Genomic DNA, 19,322 nt, shown 5'->3' with positions numbered 1-19,322 from the left:
GTTATGCTGGATTTTTAAAGTATTGCTTAAAATTCATTCTTTTAAAGCTATTTTTTAAGATTTACTTTTTGTTTTTATTTATGTGTATGTATGTGCTTGTGTGAATGTATGCTATGTTTGTGGGTGACCATGGAGGTCAGAAGAGGGCATTAGATTTCCTGAAGCTGGAGTGACAGGTGATTCCAAGCCACTTGATAGGATCAACATGGATGGGCCTTTGGAAGAGCAGAAAACACTCTCAACCACTGAGCCACTTCTCTGGCCCCAACATTACTTCTTTTTTTATTAAAAGGGATATAAAATTTATGTGAAGGTGGAAGAGATTGCTCAGTAGTTTAACAGCTCTTGCTACATTTGCAGAGGACTCAGGTTTGGTTCCCAGGATCCACCTGGCATCTCACAGCATTGGTTACTGAGTTCCAGAAGATCTAACACTCTCTTCAGGCCTCCACAGGCACCAGGCACCCATGCCTTTAACATGCATACATTCAAGTAAACACTCACACACATAAAATAAAGCTAGTAACTTTATTCTAAAGTCTCTCTCAGTCTTGCAATGGGCATGTTAGTGCATGCTTTTGATGCCAACACAGGCCAGTGGATCTCTGTGAGTTCCAGGCCAGCCAGCATTCCACAGTGAGACCCTGTCTCAGAATTTTTTAAGATCTTGAAACACAGTTGGACCAAAGATTTTCTTTATATTGGTTTTTTAATATGAGCTTTATTGCCAAGCTGTATACAGCCTCTAGAAATACATTATCTGCTTCTCTGTATCTGTCATGTAGGATGGATTAGTTATATCTTTGCTTTCATACTCAATCCATCGATATATTTCAGAGATCAGACATAAAATCAATAGTAGATTGTAATGTCTGGTTGTTTTATGTTCTTCTTGCCTCTTTCCTTCCCAGGCTGTACCAACTGTCTAAAGCTGGGAAGCTGTGTGTTCCAGCCATGAACGTCAATGACTCAGTCACTAAACAGAAATTTGATAACCTCTACTGTTGCCGTGAATCTATTCTTGACGGGTAATGTCCATTATCTTTGAGATGATCTTGGGTTATTGCCTTACGGTTCCAGAATCTTTGGTTTTAGTTATTTCTGGAACTGTTTCATGTTTCACCACATCACACCCAGGCCTGTGTAAACCACAGCTCGGTTGCTATCACTTACCATTACAAGAAAATCTCTTTCACTTAGAATATTAGACTAGGGCTGGAGACTTGGCTCAGTGATTAAGAGTCCTGGCTCCTCTTCCAGCAGACCTGTGTTTGATTCCCAGTATCCACATGACAGCTCACAGCTGTCTATAATTCCAGACTCAGGAGATCTGGAGCCCTGTTTTGGTCTCCTCAGGTACCAGGCACACATAGTACACAAACATGCAGACAAAGCACTCATAACATAAAAGTAAACAAAATTTTTTTTAAAAAAAGAGATTATCTGCTATTGGTAAGCAGAGTTCATAGTTTGTGCTATTAAAATGGCATAACAATGATTGTGAAAGATTTCAGATGGTCCTATTTCAGATCATGGTTCCCATAACATACCATATAATTCTCATGTTATTATTGTCATAGAATTTCTTGACTATCTAGAAACTTGTAGGAGGAAAGAATGAACTCCCAGAAGCATTTCTTCTGTTTTCTGCTCTGTGAGAGTTACAGATCTGACAGCACTCGCCCTTTCTCCGCCCTTGTGTCCTGGCATTCCTTCATTGCTGTTAGGAAGACCCCGAGTGCAGGCAGCGTTCCTGCGCTGCTGTTAGGAAGACCCCGAGTGCAGGCAGCGTTCCTGCGCTGCTGTTAGGAAGACCCCGAGTGCAGGCAGCGTTCCTGCGCTGCTGTTAGGAAGACCCCGAGTGCAGGCAGCGTTCCTGCGCTGCTGTTAGGAAGACCCCGAGTGCAGGCAGCGTTCCTGCGCTGCTGTTAGGAAGACCCCGAGTGCAGGCAGCGTTCCTGCGCTGCTGTTAGGAAGACCCCGAGTGCAGGCAGCGTTCCTGCACTGCTGTTAGGAAGACCCCGAGTGCAGGCAGCGTTCCACTGGTGTGGCTCATACCTGAGATGATACTCAACTGTTGAAAGTCAGAGCTGGATTTTGGCTCAGAGTTTTACAGGTGTTGGTCTGTGGGCAGATGGCCATGTTTGCTTTGGGGCGTGCAGTGAAGCAATGTGTGGTTAGTCAGGATCGTGTGATGAAGCAAAGTCGTTTGCTTCTGAGATGTAAGAAAAGAGCAAGGAAGGCGCAGGTCCCCTCTACCCCTTCAGGAACGCCTCCCACTAGACTTGATCTCTTACAGTTTTCAACACATTTTAGTAAAGTGAGCTGAGGAGCCACACCTTTATTTTATATGAACCTTTGGGAGAATTCTAGATCCAAATCACAGCCCTCAAGTAAGTTTCTAAGTAAAACAATCAGATAGCTTAGAATATGCCGAATTCAATGTTTCTGTCACATATGGGTTAATAGAGAAAATGAGGAAAGGTCCTGTGGACCACATTCCTAACTGTTGAGCGTGTGCAGGGACAGCAAGGGCACCGGATCCAGAAAGACCTCAGTGTAAATGCTGCTCCCGTTACCTATTCATTAACTGTAATTCCTTGCTCACCCTTCTCACATATTCCCTCCTCTGTAAAATAGTAACTGTATGACCTACTTCATGAGTTATTGTGAGAGTTAATAAGACAGGGCAAGTTGTTCAGAGTTGTTACCTTTCTCCTTTTTTTAAAAGAAAAGTCAGGATGGTATTTCCCTGTGTACACACAGCTGACCTGGAACTTGATACATAGCCCAGTCTGGCCTCAATAGCACAGTTCTGCCTTCATCATACTTTAAAACAGGCATGTGCAACCAAACCCAGCCCCTTGCTTATCTGTCTAGAACTTCATGTATTTAGGATTCTGTTTTTGGATTCAGTAAGAATCTAGGGGAGGTTTTATTGGGTTTTCTTTCTTTCTTTTTTTCTGTTCACATTATAACTATTGTTACCTACTGAATTACTATGGAGACAATAGTATTACATAGACTGAACATTTTCATAAATTCTTAGCTCAGTAGTCAGCCATGGAGTATCCTCATGTAAGGGTCATTGTGACAGATACCTCAATTCTGACCACAGTATTAGTAACTTGTATATATTTCATTAAAATACTTATCTACCCACAATTATCTTTTAGACTTTTCAAGTACCAGATATGTGAACCTAAAGTTGACCTATACCAGGATAAGTAAAAGATGCATGAAGAGAACTCTACTGTTTCATAAAAATGGGTAGTGTCCCTCCCACCATAGTCACTCCCTCGATAAGGAACAGTCTTAAGCTTGTACTGTGGTGTACATGAGTGCATAAGAGTGTACAAGCAGCAGAATGAGGGCTACAGTGAAATTGTATAGTGAGGAGCAGGGACCTGGGCTGTTTATCTAAACCTGCTAAGCAGTACGAGCTCATTGGTACCTGCAGACAGTGCCAGACTGCAATTGGGCCAAGGGCAATTGTTCTCTCAGTAGAGATGAGAGCAAGAGAGATGAAAACTGCTCCAAAGAAACCTGCGGTAGAAACCAGGCATGGTGGCTCACATCCGTAATCCCAACACTCAAGAGGCTAAGGAGGTGAATTGAGTATTCTTTCTTATATAATAAAATTGAGGCCAGGTTGTGCTACATAAGATCCTGTCTCACAAAACCAGAAAGAAAAGGAGGGGCAGCAGAGTGGCCAGTCACTTGGGCTAAGAGAACATCCACTCAAGAAAGGTATTAATATTTAATCTTCTATAGTTCTGAGATAGTTACTTGCTGTATTCGTACCTTTACATGTTGCTAGGAACAAATACCTGACAAAAGCAACATAGGGAGGGTTATTTAGGGCAGAATCATGACAGGAAGTCATGACAGGAAGAGCTGGAGGCTGCTGATCACATTGCATCCATAGTCAGAAAGCAAAGATGGATGTGGATGAAAGAGATGAAGATGATGCTTTCTCTGTTTATTTGGTCCAGGACTTCTATCCACTGAGTAATACTGCCTATGCTGAGGGTCTTCCTACATCACTTAACCTAATCTAGAAACTCCCTCAAAGATATGTCCAGAGGTTTGCTACCATGGTGATTCTAAGTCCCCTCAAGTTGTCAGTCACAATTCACCATCACACAGGCATCAGGAAGCTCTGCCAGCTCCTCCTTGTATATTGCTGACTAAGATTCCACTTGAGGAAGAAGAAAAAATTCCCCCAAAGCTCCAAAGGAGCTCAGCTAGGATTTTCACATTGTAGAGTAGATCATGTTTTAGCTCTCCTAGGGTTGTGGAGCTAGAAAAATCAAAGAGGAGTTCAAAGAGTTGCCATGATTCCTAAATAGCACCAGGTAGCTTGCTATTACCCCCAGTCCTTCCTTGAGTGAAGTCTCTTTTGTCCTTTATCCTTGAGGAAAATCCTCCGAACACAGGAAAATCACTAACTCATGTCTACAGCCTGGTTGTCATTTGCAGGGGAGCGGTGTGAAGGAAGTTTCCAGACCACCACAGCTATGTGTAGTTACAAAGAGAGGGATGAGGAAAAGTTTCAGAAAAGTAGTCAAAGGAAAGGAGACTTAGAAATAAATCCTTTGGTTCTCCTGGCTGTGCTAGCCACTGCAAAACCACTCTGCTACTCTGTGACAGACTTGTGAGTGTGGTGTTCCTCACCAGACTTAGCTCTTCAGAGAGAAAGACGTGCCCTCACACTAAATGAACTTCATCAAGGTGCGTGCAGCTGTATCAGTGCTGGGGAGCTACCAAACCATTTTTTAAAAATAGGATTCTTACTTTTTTGTGGGCATTTACAGACCCTTTGCATCAGAAGGGGTAAGTAAATAGATAAATAAGTAGGAAGTTTTACACGTATTTGGAGAGACCATGTATCTCAAAATCGACTGGATTTTAGTTGAAACTCTGTTTTGTTTTTTGTTTTTTGTTTTTGTTTTTGTTTTTGTTTTTGTTTTGTCTTGACTGAGATTCCCAGAAAAAGTAATCTCATTATACCCAAAGAGAAACCAGAACTCATTCCTACACATTCTTTCCAGAAATCCTGGAGACAGCAAGGATCAGTTTCATAGAGAACAAGATACAAAAGTAGAACATCTCTACTCCAAATCAACCCAGAAAGCTTAGTTTCTATAAAGTCAGCATCAGCAGATTCCACAGCCTCTCTGCACCGTTGTCCGTTACTTTCCCTATTGAGTCAGTGTAAGACCAAACTGGCCACTCTGATACTGCTAAGCACATTACTTACGGTATATTCCTAAAACAGTAGGGCAAAGTAATGTTTCCATTCAGTCAGAACTGTCAGTTCCTAAATTAAAATTACTGTTTCCTTATTTGTGTCTTTTCTGTTTTCCCCATATGTATTCAAAGTATAAAAGTGTACGTTGCTTTATTGTTTACAAGCTACTGTGTATTCTACATCCTCTTGCACCACTCCCAAGAATGAGAGGGAGATTAAAGTGGGAAGCTGCACGGCTCCCATTTACCTAGCGCTCGTTAGAGGGACAAAATACGGACTGCATTGCTTTCCCTCAAAAATGAAAGCGTGAGCATCATGTAGAAAGCTAAGAAAGTGTTTTCTAAGTGAATGGTATGGTTTGTTTTTGTTTCCCTCAGACTTAAAAGGACAACAGATATGATGTTTGGTGGAAAGCAGGTGGTGGTCTGTGGCTATGGAGAGGTAAAGTTCAACCTGTTACTTGTTGGATGTTTAAATGTATTTCGATTAAAATGTTCTAGAGTTTTATGTACAGACAGAAGTATATTTGTGCACCATGTCAGATGGGAACACATAACTTTAGAGGGCCTTGAATTAAGTGCCTTTCTTTTTCCCTTTGTATTTTTTCTCAAGTTGATTTTCTGACTTGTTCCAGCATCATTGTTTGTGATGTTCTTTTAGCTTATGTTTTGATTATAAATCGTGAATGTGGGTGTTCTCATGCATGTGAATGTGCTAAGCAGGGCCAGGATTTGTTTATGAACTGCATTTGTTTTTCTTAGTTTTCCCCAAGCATGAATCTATTCAGCAAACCTACTTTGAGGGGAAGATAGAGGGTACCCTTCCAAAGCTTCCAGAAGCTTTGAGAAGTGAGTTTTCATTGACTCTCTTCATTGTGTGTGTTCTTTGCCTGCTCAGGTGGGAAAGGGTTGCTGTGCTGCTCTGAAAGCCATGGGTTCCATCGTGTATGTGACTGAAATTGACCCCATCTGTGCCCTGCAAGCCTGGTAAGCATGACCGGATGCCTGCCACTCCTCTGCATGGCTGGCTGCAGTTCCACCATGGAGCTGCCATGCCGCCTCTTACACCCACACACCCAGGGAAGCTGCTGAGGGAACGCTAAGCTTCTGTCTTGCAAAAGTCAAGGAGTTCTGTTCCAAGATAAGTGGGAATTTGGAATTCCTGTTGAAGTAGTAACAAGGAATGCTTTGGTTTGAGGGACAAATAAATATCCCATTAATGTCTCTCTTCATGTATAATCCCCACCCCATTGGAAGTTATGATCAAAAAAGAAAAGGCAGGACAGAAAAATGGTTTACTAGACTAAGTGGTTACTTTGCAATCCTGATGACCTAAATTCAGTCTCTGACAAAGTTGTCCTCTGACCTCCATGGGTGTATCTTGGCCTGTGCTTACCTTCACGCACACATCATACATGCTCAAGCGTGCACACGTGCACGTGCATACACATACACACACACAGAGTATTTTGTTTTTAAGGTTCAGCCCTATAATCTTAGCATTCCTGAGTCTGAGGCAAATAGATTGTGACTTCCTGGCCTTGGTTACAGAATAAGACCTTGGCTACAGAGTGAGATCCTGCCAGGAAGAGAGATTGGGTGCACTTTAGTGGTAGAGCATGTGCTTAGGTTGGACATGGGTTCAGTCTTCAGCAGGAAGGAAGAGAGGGGAGGGAAGTGCAGTAGGCTGTGTCAGAGACTTCTGATATAATACTTTGCAAAGACCTGTGGTAGTCCTCCCAAAAACATATAATGTAGATCTAACTAGGAGAAAATACTAAACTAATCCAAACTGAGTGAAATCCACTCACTCCTGTGTGAAGAATGTGTGGGAAAGTGTTTGTAGTATTCTTATAATTCTTAAGGCTCAAATCTAAACTTAAAATTTTTAAGTTTCTTTTTCCTCTTTCAAATGTGGATCCTAGCAGGGCACAACTTTAATCCCAGCATTTGGAAGACAGAGACAAAAGGATCTCTGAGTTCAAGACCAGTCTGGTCTACATAGTAAGTTCCAGGCCAGCCAGGGCTACATAGTCAGACCTTGACTAAACACTATAATAGTCAAATAAAGCAAATAAAATATAGATAATCATCCTTACCTCAAAGTATTGTGAGAATTAAGTCACAGAATGGACCCTCACTAAGTGGTAACTGTTACTAAGATTATTTCCATCATCCACAGAATGAGAAACACCATGGTCACTAAAAGTCCAAGTTTCTGTAGTATATATCTACATTTTTTACTTTCTGTGCAGTGTTTACCACTAAACCTCTGGAAGAAGGACACTGAGCTAGAGTAAGGTTGGAATAAGGCCTGTTCTCTCTCTCCTGCCACTCACAGAGTCCAACCATAAGCTGCCAAAGCAGAGTTCTCCAGTAGAGTCACTGGCTTTCTGTAGTTGGCTTCAGTACATAGGGACCATCCCCTTTCTGGTACTGTCTCTTCAGTATAGAAACTGGAACAAGACACCGATGACAGTGCATTCACATTGTCTCACAGCCGCAAACCAGTAACTTACCGTATATGCCTATATGCTGTACAAGCTATATGCTGAGCGTAAATGAGAAGAGTAGATGGAGGGATACGGCTCTGCTGTGAAAAGAACACAGATAACCCTTGCACTGTGTCGGAAGCACTGTAAATAGCATGCAGTGCTGTAAGGGCATAGGAAACCTGTCTTAACAGAAGACTGAAGCACTGTAGACAGGAATGTCAGCAAGGCTGTATTCAAACTTGGGTAGGGTTTTTGGGGTTTGGGGTTTTGTTTGTTTGTTTGTTTGGTTGGTTGGTTGGTTTTTTTCTTTATTCTTTTTTTTTTCCCCCCCTCTCAGTTTGAAAGTATGTGTCCTATGCAAGGAACAAGAGCATAGCCTTCAAACAAAGGATAGCATAGCATATTTCAGGAGCTCACAGACTGGACAAACTTGGGAAATGGTAATATCTGAGGTTAGAATCAAATGATGATATAATCATTTATCAGTATAAGAATTTAGGTCTTAACCTGGAGTATTTAAACATGTAAATAAAATGTTCAAAATTACACTTAGGGAAATCACTCTGCAAAATGATTTTAAGAGATGTAACCTAGAGACAGTGAGATTGGGCCATGCATTGCTAACCTGACCTTAGCAAAACCAGCATGTAGGGATAAAAGGGGGCAGAACTAGGCATAGTAGCCCATAAATCTATAATCCCAGCACCTGAAGAGAATTACCTCAAATTTAAGGCTAGCTTGTTCTACAAAGTAAGTTCAGACCCTGTCTCAAAACCACCAAAAATGTTCTATGAGGCCATAAATTCAAGGAATCTTAAGGAATTAAGAAAAGGAATCAAAAAGATTTGGTTGCAATTTCAATTAGGAAGAAACAACTACTTGGCTCACAGAGTTGGGTTAACAGTAACGCTGTTGCTCAGGGTAGACGGACAGTAGATGAGGCTGTGCAGAGGATAATGAGGTTATGTTCAAACAAGTTCAGGATCCTCCTAGGGAATCTTTGGCTATGAAGTCCCACAGGTGTGCAAGCTAAGATACAAACTACACCTGAAGTGTAGACCAATGGTCTACAAGAGCTCTGCCTTGTTTGCTGGACGCCTGGGTTCTAATCCCAGCATGGGGGTGGGGGGGAGGTGCCCATCATGTGAGTAGTGATTTATAGCCAAAGGCAGAATAAGCATGGGTACTGAAAGAACAGAGATGGGTCCAGTGAAGAATCCTATCCCTTAAATATGGGAAACACCTTAGAATGTAGCCAAGTGGGGTACAGTTGCCTAGCACGTACAAGGTTCTGGATTCAATCCCCAGCACTATACAAAAGTATGGAATTAGACTTTAAAGAAGGCAAGTTATGCTTAATGTGGCATAGAAATCAAATATTATAAGGCACTAAGAAAATGACCTGTTTGGTGTGTGTGTATGTTTTCCAGAAGGTAATCAATGATCTTAGAAGAACAGATTCAGTGAGAATAGTTCCAATGGCTATGTGTCATTTTCTATAAATTCAGTTTGGGAATCTCATGGTAGCCCTTGCTTGACTCCCTATTATTAGGAAGAAATAGCTCCAAAGATGCAAAGGGATCTTTTACATTTCTCCTGTATAAACTAGGGAAATGGTTTGAATTTTTGGCTAAAGAATAGCCCAAGCCAGATGTGGTGACACATATCCGTTATCCTAGCAAAAGGCTGGAGGAAAGGCTAGAGGATACTGAGTTTGAGGCCAGCCTGGACTATACAGTGACACTGTGTTAAAAAACCAAACAAAATAAACAGGCCGGAATCGTTCCAGCTGTCCTGGAAGTGACACCGTAACTACCTGAAGAGCTCCGTGCAGGCATGTAAGGGAGGCCTCCCCATCAGCTGGCTGAGTTAACTGTTCCTCCTTTATTTCTGCAGTATGGATGGATTTCGACTAGTGAAGCTAAATGAAGTCATCCGACAAGTGGACATTGTTATTACTTGTACAGGTATGGTTGTGGTGTATCCAGTGGGGTGGGACATGGGAATGCTTTCATGGAACAAATGAGGGGTGATTAAAAATATTCTGGATAAACCCAAACTATTAAAGTGAGAGAAAGGGGTTGGAGAAGTAGGATTGGCTCATTTGGTAAAATACTTGCCTTAATAAACATGAGTACCTGAATTTGATTCCAAGAACCCATAGAAAAATGTCAGGCATGGCGGACTGGAGAGTTGGCTCAGTGGTTGAAGAGCTCTTGCAAAGGACCCAGGTTCTATTCCTAGTACTCACATGGTTGCTCACAACCATCCATAACTCCAGTTCTAGGTAATCTGACATCCTCTTCTAACTGTGGGAGTAAGACATATAGGCAGTACACATGAATCAGGCAGGCAAAACATTCATACACATGAACTAACTAATCTTTTTAAAAAGCCAGGCATGGTAGTGTACACTTATAATTTCAGTACTGTGGAGTCAGGAACACATAGACACCAGGTGCACTCATGTGCACCAGAAATAGTAGACCAAAAAAAAAAGTCTATCTCTTTCATATTTTCCTGTTTAGAGCTCTAAATAGACCTTTAGGTCATCCCTAAATCGAAGTTTCTCTCCATCCTTTCTTGCTATTATGTTTCTGCCTTCCTTAACCTCTTAGGACATAGCTACAAGGTAGAGGAGTACGTGCCAGTGATCATTACAGAAGCATGCTGAATACATACTCCACCACTGAGCTCCATTCTCAGCCCTGCCATCTTTTGTTTCATCCTAAAAGCAAATATTTGGCTGGGTATGGTGCCACATGCCATTAATCCTAGGACTAGTGTTGTAGAGGCAGAAGGATTTTCTTTAAGTTTGAGGTCAGCCTGGTCTACTTAGTGAGTTCCAGGACAGCCAGAGCTACATAATGAGACCCTGTCCCCCAAAACAAACAAAAGAACAAAAAGCAAATATGCTTCTGTATGTATAGTCTCTATAAATTAAGACAAGGAAAGAGCAAAATTCTTCATAGCTAGAAAAAATGGGAGTTGTTTCATTAATTTTAAAACAGAATTTTAGTTTTAGGGGTAGGTTTTTAATTTTAGGGAGAAATGTTGGAAATGGCTAGTTTTCTCAGATTGAGAAACTTATTATAATTGTATATTAAAACCATACCACAGGCATTTTGGTTTTCTTTTATAATTCTCTTAGAGAGAGGAAATAAAACTGTTTATAGCTTTGGCAAGAACTGGGAGCAGAGGACAGGGACTGTGAGGACCTGTTCTTGCTTCACCCATCAGCCCCGTGGGTCCTCCCCCCTCCCGTGGAGGGACTGAACGGACTTATTCTTAGTATCTTAACTGGAGTGAGTCCCATGCTGTGCCTCTCACCTATGTGTGTAGTTCTGTCTGCAGGTACAGCTCAGGGGTCCTAGTACCAAAATTCAGTACTTAATAAGAAATCCACAGAGCTGTAAAACTGTTACTTTTTGAGATAATTTATATAGCACTGTTCACTGTTGAGGAGTGCACACTGTAGTGGTCTTTACTAAAGGATTAGAGCATGCCGTCATCTAATTCTAGAACATTTTTCATGCCCACAAGAAGTCCTTTATCATAAATGGTCACTCTTTACTACATCCTTCACACACCTGCAACCCTATGCAACCACTGATCTTTCTGCCTGTACATATTTGCTTTTTCTGTGCATTCCATGTAAAATGAAGTCATACACTGTATAGTCCTTACGACTGGCCTCCTTTAATTAACATGATGTTTCCAGATTCCACCCATATAAAAACATGTTAATATTTCACTCTTTTGTATGTGGCAGTACCACACTTTATCTTTTGTGATGAACACACATAGATATTTGAGTTGGTTTCACTTGGGGATGATCATGAAGGATGCTGCTGCAAACATTAAATCCAGGTCTTCCTGTGGACATGTTTCCATTTCTCTTGTCGGTATAACCAGGAATAAAATTATTGTCATGTAGTAACTTTATATGATAATAATATGAATAGTAACTCTACTTTAAAGAGTTACCAAACTGTTTTTAAAACAACAGAACTATTGTACAATTGTGCCAGCAGTGCTTGAGGGTCAGCTTTTCTACATCCTCAACAACACCTTTAATATTGTGTTTTATTATTGCTGTCCCAGTGAACATAAAGAGGTACATGATTCAGATGCTAGTGATATTCTTCATTCTCTCCTGGGTTGTTGTTGTTGTTGCTTGCCATTGATGTCTTCTCTAGAGAAACATCCTTTCAGATCCTTTGTTCATTTTTTAATTAGATTATTTGTCTTTATTGTTGAGTTGTAAGAGTTTTCAATACATTTCTCATAGAAATCCCATTTCAGTGTTTGATTTACAAAGATTTTGTTCCATTCACTAAGTTGTCTTTTAAACACTTCCTTAGTGGGGTCATTTACAGCAAGGACTTGTATGTTTTTGGTGTAGTCCAATCTGTTTTTCTTCTGTTGTTAATGTTTAAAGTGATGTATTGATGTAGACTTTTACAGAACCTTAAGCTGTAAGGATTCACTTTCATGTTCTTCTTCTTCTTTTTTTTTTTGGTTTTTTGAGACAGGGTTTCTCTGTGTAGCCCTGGCTGTCCTGGAACTCACTCTGTAGACCAGGCTGGCCTCGAACTCAGAAATCCGCCTGCCTCTGCCTCCCAAGTGCTGGGTTTAAAGGCGTGCGCCACCACTGCCCGGTTTTCATGTTCTTCTAACATTTCTGTTAAAAAGTGAGTCTTTCTAGTTATTGCTCTTAAGAATATGATCCATATAGAATTGATTTTTATATATTTTATTATATATATGTAGATTGTGTGTGTTTATATATTAAATGAGGTAGGGGTCTAATTTCATTCCTTTTCATGTGTTTATCTGTTCTGTTTTTAAGGGAACAAGAATGTGGTAACCAGAGAGCACTTGGACCGTATGAAGAATAGCTGTATAGTTTGTAACATGGGACATTCCAACACCGAGATTGATGTGGTAAGAGCCTCACTGGCCATTGCTGGAACCTTTCTTGTTTTTCATTCATTCTCTCCTTCCCAAGTAACAAACTGGAATAAGAAAAGGCAGGGGTATCAGCTAGTCTGAACATGAGTATTCTAGTAGAACAGTCCATATCTGTTCACTTACCAGCCCTATGGCCTATGCTTAGGGGCAAAAGAAAGCTTTTTCATCACAACCATTTCAAATGATTGCCTACTTACACCCAGGCTTGATTACCTACTCAGACTGTGAGACATTTCTTTCCATGTTAAGAATTGGGAGCTGGATAAATTTAGTATGAATCATAATGGAGTCAGTGTTATGGGGATGTTTAGCTTTACATAAAGATAGGTAGGCTGTTCCATGGAAACACTCCAAGGAGAGAGATCTGTGGGCTAGGATGAGTACATTGTCTTAGAATGGCTGTGTCTATCAACCACTGCAGTTTTTTCTTTTCTCTCCCTTTTTCACTGGCCTAAGTTTCCCCTTTATGTATCTCTCAAATCACAGTAACCAGCTTATAGGTACCACCTTCAATTCAGAGCCGCTGTGTAACAGCATATATTCCTAAACCTGGGAAGTCTATTGTTGTAGTTCTATAATCTGACTATATCCAACCAAACCTCTAATAAGTTATCCAAGTAGCAGTTAATAGAGGTGTGTTTATTTCTTTTCAGACTTACCAAAGTATCTCTCAGTATGACTTTGACTCTGGCTTTAAGTTTTTATGGCATGTCTGTCTTTCTCTGTGGGTAACTGGCTCAACCATAGCAGGCTTTCATCTCACTGAGGGCTGCTGTGATTGAGCTTCAGCATTTCAGGTAAGGACCAGCTGATGCTGAGAGCCTTTGGATAATATTTATTTTATGTGATTTCTCTTTTTAACCCTGTGTCCTGTTTTTTTGTTATTAGAAATATTTGGCTCAGGATGGAGCTCCATTTTAGAGTGTGTGTCCCCCACACATGAGGCTCCAGGTTTAATCCCCACACCACAGCACCAGAAAGAAAAGGACATAGCTAGCAAGATAACCTCCCAAAGCCTATGGCTAGTCTGGGGGGTCTTCGTGCCATGGTGTCATTGCTCTGTCTTGTCACTGGTTTGCTTACAGTTACTAATGAAGCTGGTAGTTGGTTCCTTGGCAGGGTCCGGGGGTCCTCTTACATTCCAGTTATGTACCATGAGTGAAGGAGGAAGACTTGCTCTCCAAAGCCACAGGAAGCTCTGAGTGTCGGATATGGTCATCAGCTTGTATGCCTTTGCTTTTACTCACCCCATGCCCTTGACTGCTCTGGGACAGTTATTCTTAACTTTAAACTGGGAAGCATAGACATTAAGTACACTGGTAAGTCTTACAACTGACTCAAAATGAAATTGAAGCATAAAATTCGTCAAGTATTTGAGCCTATGTATGTGGTGGTTCTCACCTTTAATTCCAGCATTTAGGAGGCAGAGGCAGGTAGATCTCTGAGTTTGAGGCTAGCATGTTCTACAGAGTGAGTTTCAGGACAGCCAGAGCTACACAGAGAAACCCTGTTTCAGAAAAACAAAACAAAACAATTCAGGTATAGTGACTCCCAAGGCCTAGTTTTCCCTTTAAAGACCATTTACCTTCAATCACAAATATTACTGTATGGTTGCTATCTGCCAGCTGGAGTTCTAGATGCTTGGAGTCAGTGAACATAACAAATCCCTACCCTCATAGAGCTTATATTTAAGTGAGAAGAAAAACTAAATATAATAAATAAGTAAAATTCTTAAGAGGAAAGAGAAGTAGAGTATGGCAGAGGGGATGGAGAACTAGGTCATTATTTAAATAGTAGATCAAAGTACGAGCCTGATGTTGAAAGGATTAGTCATGTGGCTTTCTAGATAAGAAGCACTGTAAGCAGCATCAGTAGCTGGTCCACATGTCCTGAGGCAGAAGAGCTCTGCTCTGTTTGAGGGGTGAAAGGAGGCTGGTGTAGATGACACAGTGAGTACAATACCGGGAAGGGAAGATGAGGTCTGAGGTAACAGGCCAGACCTTTTAGGGCCTAACAGCCCATGCTAAGAAATAATTATATTCTGAGAGAAACAGGGAGCCATTGTAGGTTTTCTAATCTGGCTTAGTTTTAATATGATGGCTTTTGCTTTAAAGGATCACTCTAGATAACATGTTGAAACTAGGCTTGGTTTTGCCATTATTGCTAGGTAGACCCCCATATTTGCTACATTAGGAGCCAAGAGCCATCTCTCTTTTCTTTGATTTCTTCATGGCATAAAGTATGATCCATAAAAGATGCTGCTCAGAGGGCTTTTGAAAGTTAAATTAGTGTGTGATGTTACTGTCACAGAGCATGTAAAACAAAATTTAAGGTAGATTGCTAGGAATTCAAGGCCAGCCAGGGCTGCATAATAAGATCCTAACTCAAAAAAACAAACAAAAGAAAACTTCAGCCAATAATTAGATCCAGGATGTTCATATGTTCATTCATTATTTAGCATGTATAATAATTAGATCCAAGATATTCATATGTTCATTCATTATTTAGCATGTATAATAATTAGATCCAGGATGCTCATGTGTTCATTCATTATTTAGCATGTATAATAATTAGATCCAGGGTGCTCATGTGTTCATTCATTATTTAGCATGTATAATAATTAGATCCAGGATGCTCATGTGTTCATTCATTATTTAACATGTATATGATGAATAGTTGGCCTTCTCTATACCAAGCTTTAGTTAGATGAAGTAAAAGCATTGAGCAACATCTTGCTGCTTGTGGAGTTTACATTCTTGTATGGGAAATGGATAATAAATAAGTCAACAGTTGCTGTCTGTGTTACATTGAATGAACACACAAGGAGGGTGTTGAGAGCACTCTTCTAATTGAAATGGTCAGAAAGCTATTTTGTGGATAGAATGTTGGGATCAGAAGGCTGAATGAAAGAAAAAGCAAGATGTGTGAGTACCATGTATTCAAAGAAAATGGTCAAACAGGAATGTCGTTCAGTAGTAGAGCACTTGTCTGGGATGAATGCACATTCCTGGGTTCAGCCTCACCACTACAAAGAGGAAAGAAATAAAAAACAGGATGGCAGGATCTGAAGAGTCTATGGTAGAGCCAGCAAGATGGCTCAGCAGGTATAGGCACTTGCAACCAAGCCTGAAGACCTGTGTTGAATCCCTGGAACCCATGTGAAGGAGAGAAGTAATTCCTGTACATACATGATCCTCTGACCTCCACACACATACCATGTAAGTGCCAACATATACACAAAGATAAATAAGTAGATCAGTAAATACATACATGTAAATTGTTTATAGAACAGAATGAAGAAGACAGAGGTGAGGATAGAGGAGGCAGCTTGAGGAGGCGATAAGTAAGGCAGAGCTTCATGGGCCATAGTAACTAGAGTTTTATCTAAATAGAAAAGAGGCTACTGGACAATTTTGAACAAATAAATAACAAAATGTATCATATATATATATATATATATATATATATATATATATATATATATATATATATATATTGATAAATCAGTCTGCCTTTTGTGTAAAGAAAACCCTCTGGGCTTGAGTAGGTGTGGGTCCAGCAGGAAACAGAGGGTGAAGGTGCTGGCTTGGTCAGTGGTAAACAGTAGAGTTGATAAGACTCAATATCATCAGTGGGATTTGGTAAATCAGTTAGGTGTAAAATGTGAAGAAAGGAGTGAGAGTTTCTGTAAATCACATTACTGTGTAGGAGAATTATTTGGTAAATATTCATCCAGATAGATAATTGATCTTTTGTAACCAAAACTTAGAGAAGAAATTATCTATAAATCAAGTTAGTGTTACTATGTAATATTTATCCAGCTAGATTTGTATTGTTTTGTATTTGAGCCAGGGTCTCACTCTGTAGAGACTCAGAGATCCACCTACTGGCTAGCCAGATAGTTTTGTGATTAAAATTTAGAATAAATCTTAGTACTTGTGGGTTGAGGTAGAAGGATGGGGTTGAGGTAGAAGGATGGGCTACCTAGAGAGCTCCAGGCTCGTGGTCTGGGAGGGCAGTAAGAGGGGGAGTGTGTCTCCCCCTCTCCCAAAAATTACATGGGTTTTTCTTTTTCTCTTTTGGGTAGGAATTTTTGGTTTTACCTAACTTTGAGATATTACTTGCTATATATTTCAAGAAAGAATAGGTCATGGAAAATGTTAGCCATTTAGAAAGCTGCACTTTTTTTTCCCTGAAAAATATGAATTCAACAAACACTGGAGAACTACTGTAGGCTACTCGATGGCCAGCTCTTTCTTTCACCTGTCTCCTGTCTCACATGGAAGGCCCATGTGATAATAGTGCATTAGATACACATGCTTCCAGGGGCTTTTTCTAACCAAAGACTTATTTAACTAAGTCTTGCTATTAATTCTGTTTTAAAGGTCTAAAACCACAGCTTCCTGCAGGGTGGGGTTGGGGGACAGGGATGCTGTGAACTGATTGGAATCACATAAGATCAGTATGTGTAGGCATAATACATTTACAGGGGAATGTGCCTACAGTTGTAGCCGGCATCTGCATAAGCAACCCTCTTCCTGGTAGAATGGTTAGTGCAAATTCACAGCAAAGCCGGTTTAGTGCTTCCCCCATCCCCACTGCCCTTTTTAAAGTGATAGTTCTAGACATTGAACCCCAAAGCACGTGATTACCACTGACGTCCTCACCCAGCCCTATTTGGTTGATTTTAAGAGCTATTCTTGTCCCAACCATAGCGTAGGAAACACTCTCAGGGAGCATGACTGCCAAATAGACATCTTCACAGTGAGGACATTGACCCTCCCTGGAAAGTGGTGGAGATAAGTTAACCGAGTAGTTTTTAAACCTCCTTTTAAATGACCATCAAGGTTTTTTGCCTGTATTGTAGCCATTCCTGCCTTCTACTATACTGCCTCTTCTCAGTACTGTTTTCTTACGTTCTAAACCGTTGTCCCTTCCTTGATTCTACCATTTCTTCCCAAGGAGCACTTCCTAAGATGGAGGATTCTCAGTATCATGTTGTCAGTTCTTTACTCCCAGTCACCAGGATTGCTTTTCCTCTGGAAGATTAATGATATGAAACAATAAAAATCTGAACTACTTCACATCTCATCTCAGTGTAAAATGCATATGTTACCATGCACCCGTATGCTTTGGCCAGAAGGTGGTCATCCTCCTCCATATGATATTTTCAAAGGTTAAAGGATATATTTTGTATATATCCTTAACTTCTTGATTTGTCTACTTGCTTTAATTAGTTTAACTCTGTTCATGTCATTTACTTATAACTTTTAATCTGTGGTGCTGGGGATCCAATCCAGGATTTTACACATGCCAGGCAAGAATAGTACCACAGAGCCACACACAAGCCTCTGTCGTTGTTGTTGTTATGGTTATTATCATTACTACTATGTCATCCTCCTTTTCTTCTTTTCCTCTTCTTCTTTGTCTTCTTGTTCTTTTTTAATGTGTTACATAAACCCAGTGATTTATTTAGCCATTCCCTGTTGCTCTATGCTTACTTGCTAGTATGAGTTATGTTAGAATGACCATTCTTCGTTTGTTTTTGCTTTTGTTTATTAAGATACACTGTAGCCTAGGCTGGCCTTGAACCTTTGATTCTCCTTCACCTCCCAAGTGCTGGAATGAAGGGCTTCCACCACTACACCTGGTTTATATTAAATTTCCTAGGCACTTAAATTCTTGAATAAATATTTGTTACAGGAGTCTAAAAATTAAACTAACTTAGAAAAATTAGTTATCTATAACATTTTGATAGTTATTGCCAAATATCTCTTTAGAATGGTTGAATCAATTTATGAAACTTATGTCTCAAGTTTTACATTTTCAACATATATAATAAAGAAATAAAGATCCAGAACATGAGTACATGCATTTCTGAATATATGAAAGTCGAGTTATATGCCTTTTTGCACCATTCAGTTGCTGTTTTCTTAGAGAGAGAGAGAGAGAGAGAGAGAGAGAGAGAGAGAGAGAGAGAATAAATTTCTAAACATTAATTGAGCACTCCATTGTATGTCTAGAAAGAATTTGGAAATTTAAAAATGAAAAAAGATACTGTCTCTACAGAAATGGCTCATACTATGTAACTAAAATGTCCCTTTTGTCTGAGGTCTAGTATTTGGCAGTATATTTTTACCAGTATTTTCAGTTTTTACCAGATGAATAAGATGGGGTAGTTTTGGAATTTGGACTCGCTTTCTATTTCAGCCCTTGCTTATTGAAGAAGGAAGTAGTTGTCCTAAGTCCACACAGCCTGTGACTGTCGTTTCACTGTTGCTGATAATGAACTTCCCGTTTTTCTTTTGTTCTCTGAATGTACAATACACAGAAGTGGAAAGAGGGTGAGCCGTTGGGCGCTTTACTCTACCACTTGCATCCCTCTGAAAGCTACATCACATTTGCACTTAGGGCACAGAGCTTCTGCAGGGTAAACCAGCCTTTTGAGCAGGTGCAAACTGGGATATTGGGCCATGAGGGCAGAACCATGGTCCCCAGCATGCTGTGTAGGACATTCAGCCTTCTCCAGCTAATCCACTTGGCTCTGGTCGTCTGTCTTTCTCTCTTCAGCACTTATGTATTCCATTTGCACTGTATTAA

The 19,322-nt window shown here is 40.4% G+C and overlaps 1 protein-coding gene across 7 annotated transcripts in view; it reads left to right on the top strand.

Moving 5' to 3' along the window:
- The window catches only part of Ahcyl2 (adenosylhomocysteinase like 2), a 157,205-nt gene that overhangs the window by 128,128 nt on the left and 9,755 nt on the right, over positions 1-19,322 (top strand). For all 7 annotated transcript variants that reach the window (XM_034518996.2, XM_034518995.2, XM_076913593.1 and 4 more), the window contains 5 exons: positions 912-1,028; positions 5,632-5,695; positions 6,152-6,240; positions 9,645-9,715; positions 12,601-12,695. In XM_034518996.2, coding sequence (XP_034374887.1) covers positions 912-1,028; positions 5,632-5,695; positions 6,152-6,240; positions 9,645-9,715; positions 12,601-12,695 — 436 coding nt within the window. The remainder of the gene's footprint in view (positions 1-911; positions 1,029-5,631; positions 5,696-6,151; positions 6,241-9,644; positions 9,716-12,600; positions 12,696-19,322) is intronic.

This window comes from Arvicanthis niloticus, chromosome 15 (assembly GCF_011762505.2).
Source record: "Arvicanthis niloticus isolate mArvNil1 chromosome 15, mArvNil1.pat.X, whole genome shotgun sequence".
Lineage (NCBI taxonomy): Eukaryota > Metazoa > Chordata > Mammalia > Rodentia > Muridae > Arvicanthis > Arvicanthis niloticus.
The sequence above is the reverse complement of the archived record's forward strand: the minus strand, read 5'-3'. Positions and strand labels throughout refer to the sequence as shown.